The following is a 13,059-nucleotide window of genomic DNA, read 5'->3' as shown; positions in this document are numbered from 1 at the left end:
TCCTTAGAATCCTGCCACCGTGAGAACAAGTCCAGAGGAGGAGACACTGTGTCCAGGAGAGCCAAGCTGCGGAGCTAAGGCCATCTCAGACTAGTTCACGGACAGCCCAACCCAACAGGACAGAACCCGGCCCATGTCAGCAGGGCTGGGGCCTGACCAGCTGCTGACTGCAATCACCTGAGTAAGCCGAGCCAAGACCAGAAGAACCACCCAGTCTGTGAACCACACAGAGTTGTGAGGAATGATAAATGCTTTTATTATTGTTTTAAGCATGAAATTTAGGGGTATGGTTTACTATGCAGCAACAGCTGATACAGCCACTTTCAAAATCTCCACCACAAACTCTGGCTCTTTCCTATGCTGGGAATAACCTCCATTCCTCTCTTCCAAGAAATTTAAACCATTTGTTCTATCTTGCTAGATTAAAAAACTGTAAATATTTACCTTAACATTTTTCTTGCTTTCTTTTCCTGCTGCATCTGAGTGTAACCCTTCCCTTTCATGGCTTTCATTTCTTGGTCTCATGCCTTGCTCTTATAATACCCTTTTCTCTTATCTCCTTCACCCTGCTCAGCTGCATTACCTTCTCTGACTAAAAATACGTATACTTTTCTCACATCTGAAAAATCCCCCATACCTTGGCTTAACCTACTGTCTTTTCAACTGTTAGCAGTTTCTCAACATTTTCTTTCAATTTGAAAGCATAACTGACACTATTTCTGCTTCTTTTACTTGACTGAACTCCCCAAATTATCCATATCTTCCAAACTGAACAGATTTTTAAAATTTTTTAGAATTAAAATTTTAAATTTTAAAATGACTTTTTCATGTCATTTTTCTCCTACCTTGCTCTGCAGCAGTCTGTCAGTGCTGCCTGACACTGCCTCCTTGAAAATTTCCTCTCCTGGTTTTCTTTTTCTCTATTGACTTTCTGTCCCTAAATAACTTTCTTTTTCCAACCGCCTCTCCATCTGCGTATTCCTCTTTGCTCTGCTCTCTGAACTCTGGCCTTTTTCTACAGGTTGCCTTCCTTGAGGATCTCATCCACTTGTCTGGCTTCAAAATCTATATACAGACAGATAACCTACACCCCTAACGCACACACCCCATCTCTCTGCTGAGCTCAAGGTCAGGATTTCCAACAGATGTTGACCGCTCTCTGTCAAGACTCATCTAGTCTCCTTCAACAAAAAACTGAGCACCTCCGTTAGTTTTAAAAATTAAATTTAGAAATGATACCACATCACTCCCAAACAGGCTCAAAATGCAAACATTCTTAACCTACCTCTGTCTCTCTCTTGCTTCACACTCGCCTTCCCGTGCCAAGCCCCAGACAGCTCCTGCTCAATGCCTCTCCCACCCAGGCTTCCCTCCCCACCCCCCGCTTCCATTCTCTCAATCACCATTCAGAGGAGCAGCACAGAGATACTTTCCTTCACCTTGACATGCTCATAAGGAATCTTCCTTAAGCAGTAATTTGATCATTATCTGCCTGCTCATTTCTTCCCACCACCTGCCTTGGAGTGTTTATACAACTTGAGCCCACCCTACCAGCTGTAACTGGTACTACTCGCCTGTCACTCTTCTCTAGCCAACTGGCTTATTCAATTACTGCTGAGAACGCCTTGCCTTTTCCAAACTGTGTTCTCCCTCAAGCTTTCCATCCCAGCTCAGATACTCCTTTCCTTTTCCTCCTCTCCAACCAAACCAACCTTATCTTGTTCTTCAGGACTTACATACTAATGCATTCACAGTTTTCCTAGACTATTTAAGAGTAGCAGTATTTGAAAGAAGCATTATTTCTCTTCTTGTTTTATCAATGTAATCCATGTAAATAATTTACAAATCAAGCATTACGTTAAAATACAACATTCTCGGGAGTTCCTGTCATGGCTCGGTGGTTAACGAAATCTGACTAGGAACCATGAGGTTGTGGGTTCAATCCCTGGCCTTGCTCAGTGGGTTAAGGATCCAATGTTGCTGTGAGCTGTGGTGTAGGTCGCAGGCACAGCTCGGATCCCGTGTGGCTGTGGCTGTGGCTGTGGCCAGGAGCTACAGCTCCAATTAGACCCCTTGCCTGGGAACCTCCATATACCGCGGGAGTGGCCCTGAAAAAGGCAAAAAGACAAAATAAATAAATAAATAAATAAATAAAAAATAAAATAAAACATTCTCATGCCCCACTCTCCCTGTTTCTAATTCTTACAATCCCAGGGGCAACCATTTTCAAATCCACCCTGTCCCTGGGGGTCTAGTAGTTAGGATTCAGTGCTCTTAAATCAAACCTGTTTCTTCTAGTATTTACTTCCATATTTCTATATATATAATAGATTAAAAACAAAGCCATATTTTTCTGTCTAGCTGTTTCCCACCTCCTCCTAAGGAAGATGAAGGTCGAGCTCTCTGACATCACACTCTTACTACGCCCCTGTCCTTCCAACATATGTTTTCCAAACTCTCATCTTCCCAACAGACTTGATGCCATCTTTTAAATAATCAGTGTTTTTACATGATTATGATTTAGAAATATTCATAGTGTACGCTGATTATAGATATACCCTCACTCAACGTTTTGTTCCCTGGAGTTAGCAATTGCTTCTTTTTCTTCACTTTCTACATTCCCAAATTGTCTAAAAGAATTTCCTCTTACTATGTACAAACAGATCAGGGATCGAGTAGTTTCATTTCTGTCCCTGTTAGACATCATCTATCGCCAGTGAGAGGTGCTCTCCGCCCTCCTCATCCAGTTTAGGATTTACTCCCGTCAGTCATTAAGGCTTGCAGACACTTGCCTCCCCTGTCCCTCCCTCACTTGCTCAAGGTTATCTGGTAACACTAGTTAGATCCACCTCTCCATTATCTTGAGCTTGTACCTGTGGGCTGGAAAAAAAAAACACAACCACACCTCTTTGAATTCGTAACTACCACCCAGGTGTGCCTTTAAGGTCGCCAGGAATTGTGCCACACTTGCCCAATCCATTCGTCCTCTTACCTTCCTGGACAACATGCTTTTTTCTCTCCTCAAGCCCCTACAACCCCTTTTCCATCCTTACTCTTGGCTGACAGTCCCACGCAGTGAGACACATACTTCCACACACTCTGACCACCATGCTTGCCTATGGCATCTGCACACCTGTTTACTCTGCCCTCCTACCTGCTGCTGCAGATAGCCTGTCGAAGCTTCTATATGAAGCCAATCTCTTCTCTTCCACTATGAGGTTCCATTCCCTCTCGCCCACCCAGGGACAACTGCTTCCGCACCGTCCCCGCCCCCAACCCCCCTAGGATTAACTTTTTGCGCTCTCCTGGATCATCCCCTCCAAACACAGCATTATTTCTCCCGTATCAAAACAAAACAGAGGGGTTCCCGTCGTGGCTCAGTGGTTAGCAAATCCGACCAGGAACCATGAGGTTGCAGGTTCGATCCCTGGCCTTGCTCAGTGGGTTAAGGATCCGGCGTTGCCATGAGCTGTGGTGTAGGTCACAGATGCAGCTTGGATCCCGTGTTGCTGTGGCTCTGGCGTAGGCCGGTGGCTACAGCTCCGATTAGACCCCTAGCCTGGGAACCTCCATATGCCGTGGGAGTGGCCCAAGAAATGGCAAAGAGGACCAAAAAAAAACACAGAAACCATCTTGACTGTATGCCCACAAATAGCTACCACCCCATGCTTTGCTCCCATTTGTGGCAAAACTTGAAAGAGTGTTTATACTCACTGTTTCTAATTCTTCTTCCTGCCTTTCCCTCCCAAAACAATCCTCACAGCTCTACTGAAAGTGCTCTTGTCAAGGCTGATGACCTCCATGTTGCTAAATGCAACTGTCAAGCCTCAGTCTTCACCTTTCAACATCAGACACAGCTGACCCCTCCCTCTTCTCTGTATGGCTTCCAAGCCACACGCCCTGGCATCTTCCTTCTCCCACACTGACTGTGCCTTGTCGGCTTCCTTTGCTGGTTCCTCCTCCTCCTCTCCCTGATCTCTCATTGCTGGACTGCTCCAGGAGTCAATCCTTGGTCCTCCACTCCCCTCTGCACTCACACCCATAGGGCTCTCATCTGGTCTCACAGTTTTAAATACCATCTCCACACTGAAGACCACCAGATACCTAACTCCGGCCAGACCTCTCCCCTCAGTCAGAGACTTGTCTATTCACCTGCCAACTTCCTCTTCTCTGAAATGATTAACAGACTCAAGGAGTCCAAATCCAAACTCCTGACCCACCCATTCCCCAAACCTCTCTATCCTTGGTCTTCCTTATCTCTGCTCACAACTCCATCCTCCAGCTGCTCAGGTCAGAAATCTTAGTCACACTCTACTCTTGACCTCACGCCCAACTCCCGTGCATCAGCAAATCTTGCTGGATCTGCCTTCATACTGTATCCAGGATACGACCACCTCCTGCCCCCTTGACTGCCCCCATCTCTTACCTTCTAACTGTGCTCCCTGCTTCCACCCTGCCTTGCTACATGCTGTGTATACTCAACACAGTCATCAAAATGACCCTTTTAAACTAAGCCAGGCCATGCCAATCCTCTAACCAAAACCTTGCAGTGGCTCCCCATGTCACTCAGAGTAAGAGAGAACACCGTGACAGTGGCCTACAACACTCAGGACTCCCACGATCTCTGAACTCCTGGCCCACTGCCCAGCCGCCCCGGCCCCCATGCTGCTCCTCAGACAATTTGCAGGTGCCCTCCTGACTCTCGACTGAGGCCTGCTGCACTGGCTGCTCCCTAGATCTGGAACAAGCATTCGCATTCCCCAGATTACGCATGGCTAATTCCCATGGAGACAGCAAGTCTGTGCTCAGATCTCACCTTTTCAATGACGCCCATCCTCATCATTTTAGTTAAAACTGCCATCTGTCCTCCTTTCACACTCCTGATGTCCTTCCCCACCCCTGACAGCACCTTCTCCTGTCCTCCCTTTGCACTTTTCACTTCCTAATGTACCATACAAGTTATGTGTGAGATGGCTTCTTGTCTCTCTCTACAAAAATATTAATTCTTCAAAGACAAAAATCTTTATTTTGCCCACAAATGGGCCTCAAGCACCTAGAATGGTGCCTGGACATAACGGGCATCCCTTTAATATCTGCCCAATGAATGATTCCTCATAGAGTTCTCCACCCTCCTCCTACCATCTGTATCAGTGATGTCCAGTAGAAATATGAAGAGAGTCAAATATCTAATGTAAAATTTTCTAGCACGTATATTAACAAATGTATTTTACATGTTCTTTTGAAAATATCTAAAGACAAAAAACAAATTTTAAATTAAAAAATAAAGGAGTTCCCATAGTGGCGTGGTGGAAACAAATTTGACTAAGAGCCATGAGGTTGCAGGTTCTATCCCTGACCTTGCTCGGTGGGTTAAGGATCTGGCGTTGCCGTGAGCTGTGGTGTACATTGCAGATGCAGCTCGGATCTGGTGCTGCTGTGGCTGTGGCATAGGCCGGTGGCCACAGTTCCAATTAGACCCTTAGCCTGGGAACCTCCATATGCTGTGGGTGCAGCCTTAAAAGACAAAAAATAAAAAATGAGAATATCTTAATATGTATTAAAATATATTTAATAATATATTCAGTTAGCCATTTTTATTTACTTTATAATAGCTTCTATTTAATGGGAAAGTATTTACGCTATCACAGGTATTTCATTTTATTGAATTTAAATTAAGAACTCCAAGGATGGAGTTCCCGTCGTGGCGCAGTGGTTAACGAATCTGACTAGGAACCATGAGGTTGCGGGTTTCGGTCCCTGCCCTTGCTCAGAGGGTTAACGATATGGCGTTGCCATGAGCTGTGGTGTAGGTTGCAGACGCGGCTCGGATCCTGAGTTGCTGTGGCTCTGGCGTAGGCCGGACGCTCCAGCTCCGATTCGACCCCTAGCCTGGGAACTCCACATGCCGCGGGAGCGGCCCAAAGAGATAGCAAAAAGACAAAAAAAAAAAAAAAAAAAAAAGAACTCCAAGGAGTTCCCTTCATGGCTTAGTTGTTAATAAGCCCAGCTAGGATCCATGAGGAGGTGGATTTGATTCCTGGCCTCGCTCAGTGGGTTAAGGATCTGGCACTGTCATGAGCTGTGGTATAGGTTGCAGACATGGCTCAGATCCTGCTTGCCGTGGCTGTGGTGTAGGCCAGCAGCTGTAGCCCCTAGCCTCGGAACCTCCATGTGCCATGGGCACAGCCCTAAAGCTCCAAAAAAAAAAAAAAGGAAAAAAAGTTAAGAACTCCACTCTTCAGGTGTCCTAGCTATATCGGCAGTGCTCAGCAGCCCCACGTGGCTCTGGCCACAGCCCTGAACAGCTTGACACAGGCTGCTTGTTTTCCCCGCCTGCTGTGCAGCTTCATACTCTTTCACCTCTCCCCATGCTACATGCTTGCCTCTCACAGCACATCCTGAGAAAGGGTACCGAGGAGGGAAGGTTGTTGATTGTGACCTACTGTAGAAGGCTAACTCTCCCTTACATCCTGCTGACAAAATACGATCATGTTCTGGCAGCAATGTGTCCAGCCTGAGAGATAAATCAGCTCAAAACCTCACACCACCAGCCAGGGTGGCACGTGGCCCAGTTAGGGCCACGGAGAGAAAGCCTCCTAGTACACTCAGGCCAGCTCCACCATCACCACCACCACTCTGCTCTCCATGTTCACGCTGCTACCATCCCTTCTTATGCTTTCCATAAGTATTTACTGAGAATTCATGAAGTTCCAGGAGTTATTCTGGGCCCCAAGAATACTCAAGTTCTTATTCTTATTATCTCTCTGAATTTATGTCTTTAAATAAACTTCCTTTGTAATAGCTTTAGTGGAATAGGAGGAGAAAAAGGCTCTATAAAGGATATCATTAGATAAACTGACGAAATGGGGGGTAGATTACAATGTTAGACCAATGTAACAGTACTGTGGTTATATGTTGGATGAAATACACACTACAGTATTTAGGATAAGGAGCCATGATGTGTGTAACTTACTCTCAAGTGGTTCATAAAAAGTAGAGAGCAAACAATCATGCATGCACATGACACAATGAGATAAAAATGTTAGCAAGAGAGTAATCCGGCTAAGGTGAAAAGTGCAAGTGTTCCCTGCACTATTTTTTTTTTTCCTTCTTTTTTGGCCCCCTCCACCCTCTATTCTCCACACCCTAGCATGTGGAGTTCCCAGCCAGGGATCAGGTCTGAGCTGCAGCTGGGACCTACACCACAGCTACAGCCCATGTCAGATCATTTAACCTACTGTGCTCGGCTGGGGATCGAACCTGCATTCTGGTGCTTCAGAGACACCGCTGATCCCACTGCACCACAGCAGGAACTCCTGAACTACTTTTATTTTTGCAACTTGTTGTAAGTTTTAAATTAATTTCAAATAAAAAGTTTAAAAAATATATATGATGGGAGTTCCCTGGGGGCTCAGTGGGGTAAGAATCCGGTGTTGTCACTGCTATGGCTCTGGTTACTGCTATAGCATAGGTTTGATCCCTGGCCTAGGAACTTCTACATGCTACAGGTGGGACCGAACAAATAAATAGATTAAAAAAATAAATATGTGATACACTTAAGCTAAGGGATTAGTGACTTCATGTATCTAACAGTCAAAAACAAAAGCTAAGATAATTTGTCAAAACAAAAGCTGAGATAATTTATCTTAACAATATAGCACTTTAAAATGGAGTAGGTAATAATTACGAACTGTTATAGCTTTTTCTAAAGCATCAGGAAAAAGATTTTTTGAGAGAAAAGTTTGTTCTGTTATCCTTTGAATTATTTAAACAGAGGCTCTTGACTGACATTGTGGGCTGGATCTCTGGGGATGGGGCTGTCCTTTGAAATGCAAGATGTCCAGCAACACCAGCATCCCTAGGCCTTACCCTAGGGCCAGCCGCAGACCCCTCACCCCCAGTCCTGACAATTAAAGGTGTCTCCAGACACTGCTAATCGTGTGCTGGGGGATAACATCGATTCAAAACACTGATACAAAGCCACCTGGCAGAAGCCCTGTTCAGGACTACAGACTACAACAGACCTACAGTTCTTGGAAGGTCAGCATACGTCAGAATCATGTGGTGGTGGGGGGGGGGAGCTTGCTGAGATGGGCTCCCCTCTCAGAGTTGCTGACACAGTGGGTCTGAGAACTATCATTTCTAACTATGAATGGTTTGGGGACCACACTTTGAAAACCAACGGGCCTGACATTTACGTGTAGACAAAGTACTCCAACCAAAGGCACTTACATAGAAAAAAAAAAAGTCTGAAACCTAAGACTTGCAAATCCAGATTTATAGAATGAGGCAAACATCACTGAGAGATGAACATTAATAATGGCTCTCTAGAGAAGAGCTAGCTCTGTTTTGTGATAGGTACTTCCCTGAGATCACACAGCTGCTCTGTGGTAGAGCTGGGGTGGGAACAGTGGGAAGAAAATGAGCTCAGCGGTGAGGACACTTGGATTGTAACTAGAAGTGATATCTGAGGTTGTTGAGGCCTTACCCAATGTCACGTCACTTCTGTAAATTTCAGTTCTTAATGCTGAAATAGGATTTGGATTAGGATCTTACACATCACTTCCAGCTTTAAAAATATGTGATTAAAGGAGTTCCCGTCTCGTGGCTCAGTGGTTGATGAATCTGACTAGGAACCGTGAGGCTGTGGGTTCGATCCCTGGCCTCGCTCAGTGGGTTAAGGATCCGGTGTTGCTGTGAGCTGTGGTGTAGATCACAGACGCAGCTTGGATCTGGCGTTGCTGTGGCTCTGGCGTAGGCTGGCAGCTACAGCTCCAATTAGACCCCTAGCCTGGGAACCTCCATGTGCTGTGGGTGTGGCCCTAGAAAAGACGCACACACAAAATGAGATTATGCTTCTTTATATTATTACTATTTGGTGTAACAATTGTACCTACCACTAAGTAAATGGTCAAAGGGTAGTCATTAAAAAATTCTTTGTTTTACATAAATGTTTATACATTCTTTTTTGAATGTATGATAAATTTTTAAAAATTAATAGTACTAAGATTAGCCTTCCTCATTATTTTGTTTTAACATTCTTTTCTTTTTCATATTATCCTCCGTCATGTTCTAACCCAAAAGATTGGACATAGTTCCCCGTGCTAAACAGTAGGACCTCATTGCTCATCCATTCCAAATGGTAACAGTTTTTATCTACCAACCCCAAACTACTAGGTCTGCCCTCTTTTCCACTACTATGTAGCTGAACCTGAACGAATACAGAGTATTATGTAGAATATTAAAATGCTGAAAATAATTACAACTAAAGTAACTCTAAGAGCCTGAGATAAAGTTATAATTTTTAATTTGGAAATGCATTTCTTAGATACTTAATATGCACAGATTTATTTCCTCTTTTTTTAAAATTTTTTATTTTTTGCCTGTGCCTGAGGCACGCAGAAGTTCCTGGGCCAGGGACCAAACCTGCGCCACAGGAGCAACCCAAGCCGTAGCTGTGAGAATGCCAGATCCTTAACTCACTGAGCCACCACAGAACTCCTTTATTTCCTCTTAATAAAATGCTTTAAATTGAAATAAATGTTTTAAAATGAAAATCAAGAAATTCATAAAACCTCTATCAACTGAGTCAAGGCACCAACAAATATTTTGATGCATAATAAAAATTATTGAGTTTATATAATTTATTTAAGTTAAATGAACTAAAAGTGAATTTACTTACCTCAACATTTCTAATGGGTTTGTCTCATGAACCTGGTTGCCACACCTTGGACAATCATTGCTATCTTCAAAGTGCTGGACAATACAAGTCTTACAGACTGAGAAGAAAGAAGATAGTAAGTTAAAATGCATCACTCGAACTTGGAGTAATTAGAAACAGTCCTTATAAATTATCTACTATATATAGAACCCTGTTTTGTTTTTTTTTTAGGGCTACACCAGTGGCATATGGAGGTTCCCAAGCTAGAGGTCAAATGGGAGCCGTAGCTGCTGGCCTACGCCACAGCCACAGCAACATGGGATCCGAGCTGTGTCTGAGACTTACACCACAGTTCAGTGCAACGCCAGATCCTTAACCCACTGAGTGAGGCCAGGGATTGAACCTGTGTCCTTACGGTTACTAGTCAGATTCGTTTCTGCTGAGCCATGATGGGAACTGCGAATGCTCCTCTTTAAGCAAATTTTATAAAACCTTAAAATTATATCACTATTAAAAAACACAGCTGAAATAAAGCCTCCTACCACAATATAGAAAGTATAGACTAGTTTGCTTGTTTTCGTTAAATATATTCACAAAACAAATAACTTATTCACATACTATTATTTAAAAAGCTGATACATAAAACAGTATGTTTTTCTCATTTAAAGAAGTAGGACACAGAAAGGTAAAAACTGATAAGTCGGCATTTATTTCTTTTGCTAAGAATGTATTTGAGTGCAACATAAATAGTTCTTAATAGTACTTTAGAGCCGCCAACATCTCTGGCTTACTTTTTTCAGCAGGGTGCTCCTGGGATAGATCAGGAGCTACAGGGGGACTTCTGGCCTTTGCAGACTATGATGAGTCTGTGCTCACAGCTCTCATAACACCATAGAACACGAAGCAAGGGTAGTAGCAATGAGCTGGTACAAAAGCACCAGAGGAAAACCAAAAGAACGACTGAGAAACTGACAGGAAAAATTAAGATTTTTAATAAAGACTATAAACAAAGACAATGGAAATGTGATTTGTGGCTTTTCAGCCACTCTCCCACCTTTTCCCTAACTTCTCACCTACCAACTCTTACCCAAAATCCTTAGACATATTTCCAGCATCTGAATTAAAAAAAAAATTTAAATCCTATCCCCTATTGCAATGTGCCCCCATCTCATTACCCTGGATTATCTGAATTTTTCACCTGGTACAGGTCAGTTCTCCCTCTGACAACTCTGTTGCAAAGTACTCCCCCCCACCCCCCTTATGCCACACACCATTTAAGAGGAGTAAAAATTCATCTAAACGACTGGTCAAGGGTAAACACTAGGATTCCTACCACCGAGGTTAGGTCTGAAAATTCAAACATATCACATACACTGGTCAGAGCAACAATGGTCAGGGAAGAATTCTGCAAGGTATCTATATTTTAAAATTATTAGTACAGACAGAGAACAGTATCTTGGTATTGTCTTTCATTCATTCATTCATTAATTCGATAGCCAAGCATTGTACTAGGAGTCGGGGATGCAAGGGGGTAAACAAAACAAAGTCCACACACTGAGTCCATGTGGAGTTTATACTCCATTTGGGAAGTTGAACACAAAGTGTAGTTCGTAATAAGCAATATTTACAAAAAACAAAAACAAAAACCCATAAAAAACGGCAGAGAAAGAGCATGCTGGGGGCTGGTAGCTATTTAGGTAAGAATGTTCAGGGCAGGACTTCTTAAGAAGGTGACATCTGAGCAGATTTTTCTGCTGGAAGAGTGCACCTGCATCTCACATTCTTTACCTCTTTTCACCATTACATACAGCTATTAGGGTATCAACTTTTTACTAAAATTCTCCTAAACTTTGGGTGAAAGACAGTATTATTAGCTTAGATATGAACACTTCTGTCCTCCAAATTTCTTGGCCCCCAAAACATTCTAAATGTCTTGTGGCGTGATGTGTCTAAATGTCTTGTCAGTTAATGTCTGGGAAAGGAGGGCTGTCTAGTTAAGCCATACTGAAGTAGGGCAAAAAGAAGCTAAATTCTTTAGATTTCAGGTATTTGCTCTATTCCCAGGGACACTAGATAAGTCTCTGAGGTTTGGGAAAGAAGGCAAACAGAACCGATAAGAGGCAAGAATGAAAAGGTATAACAAAGCCTGATCCTGCCCCGGAGCTCTGATCTTTGTGGTTCAAAATGTTTATCATACTCAAGGAGTTCAGGAATTCCTGGCTGTCCACCAACCTGGGCCAAAGAGAGAGGCACGTGACATGCACAGAGCAAGTCCTCACCTGGGTCAGCCCAAAGGCTACGGGTGGGAGCCTGTTTTCTCAGGGGCAAAGACGGATGCCTTGCAGCACACTAGATGTACAGCTCAAAGCTTAAAATCCAAACCACTATGCAATCATCTTAAAGTCAATTTCATTTCATCCCAGGTACCAAGATTTCATATTTTAAACTGATCTTTATATTTATCTCATCAACCATCATTAAACTTCTGCCCAAAACTTACTAAGTGAAATCATTCCTTTAACCATGTCTTAGATTTGAACTAGGTTGTAACACAACAGAGAAAGTCACTGTGTCCTCTAAAGCAGGGGTTCTCAAATTTGAATGGGCACCCCAATCACCAATGAGTTGGCTTAAAAGAACAGATTCATGGGCCCCATCCCAGACCAATTAAATCAGACTCTCTGAGAGATGAGCACCAGGACTTTGGTGCAAACTCTGCAAAGCTTTCTCACCAAGGCAGCCTGAAAACAACTGGGAAATCCTGGCCACAAAATCCTTACTGGTTAGTGCCACTGAGGCAGCGCCACTCCAGGATTTGGCTCTCTGCCAAATCATAACCAGAAATTACTTTATTATTAACCATTAGGAAATCACCGTCACGGGCCAAAACATAATCAAAACAAATATGGGATTAACGTGCTCTCTCCCTACAATGCAGATCCTAGGTAGTATAGCATAGTTGCTTTACATTAAAGATAAACTTGAGGGTAGTTCTCATCGTGGTGCAGCAGAAATGAATCTGACTAGGAGCCATGAAGTTGCAGGTTCAATCCCTGGCCTTGCTCAGTGGGTTAAGGATTTGGCATTGCCAAGAGCTGTGGTGGTAGGTTACAGATGTGGCTCAGATCTGGTGTAGGCCGGCAGCTGTAGCTCCAATTGGACCCCTGGCCTGGGAACCTCCATATGCCACAGGTGCAGCCCTAAAAAGGCAAAAAAAAAAAAGATAAACTTGAGGCAGGCAGCTGGATCTGAATCCCAGTTCTGCCGCTAGGCAAATTACTTACTTTGCGCTTCTCTGTACAAGAGAGATGACAAGGGGACCTATCTCACAGGGTTCTTATGAGAATTAAATGAGATAAAATATGTAAAATGTGTAAACCAATGTCTGGTAACTTATA

The 13,059-nt window shown here is 43.5% G+C and overlaps 1 protein-coding gene and 1 long non-coding RNA gene across 9 annotated transcripts in view; one reads left to right on the top strand and one right to left on the bottom strand.

Annotated features, from left to right (window-relative positions):
* LOC146396979 (uncharacterized) overlaps nucleotides 1-2,168 on the top strand; it is a 166,881-nt gene extending 164,713 nt beyond the window's left edge. The window contains exon 3 of the long non-coding RNA XR_014826612.1: nucleotides 8-2,168. This is a non-coding gene — a long non-coding RNA (uncharacterized LOC146396979). The remainder of the gene's footprint in view (nucleotides 1-7) is intronic.
* Nucleotides 1-13,059, bottom strand: part of PCGF5 (polycomb group ring finger 5) — a 133,079-nt gene that overhangs the window by 42,678 nt on the left and 77,342 nt on the right. For all 8 annotated transcript variants that reach the window (XM_003133143.5, XM_021073246.2, XM_021073245.2 and 5 more), the window contains exon 3: nucleotides 9,683-9,779. In XM_003133143.5, coding sequence (XP_003133191.1) covers nucleotides 9,683-9,779 — 97 coding nt within the window. The remainder of the gene's footprint in view (nucleotides 1-9,682; nucleotides 9,780-13,059) is intronic.

The sequence above is a fragment of the Sus scrofa genome, chromosome 14 (genome assembly GCF_054392235.1).
Source record: "Sus scrofa isolate SSC_HxYL_T2T_F1_AM1 chromosome 14, Sscrofa_HxYL_maternal_Yorkshire_Landrace_v2.0, whole genome shotgun sequence".
NCBI classification, from domain to species: Eukaryota; Metazoa; Chordata; class Mammalia; order Artiodactyla; family Suidae; genus Sus; species Sus scrofa.
Note: the sequence above shows the minus strand (reverse complement) of the source record. Positions and strands in the feature narration are given on the sequence as shown.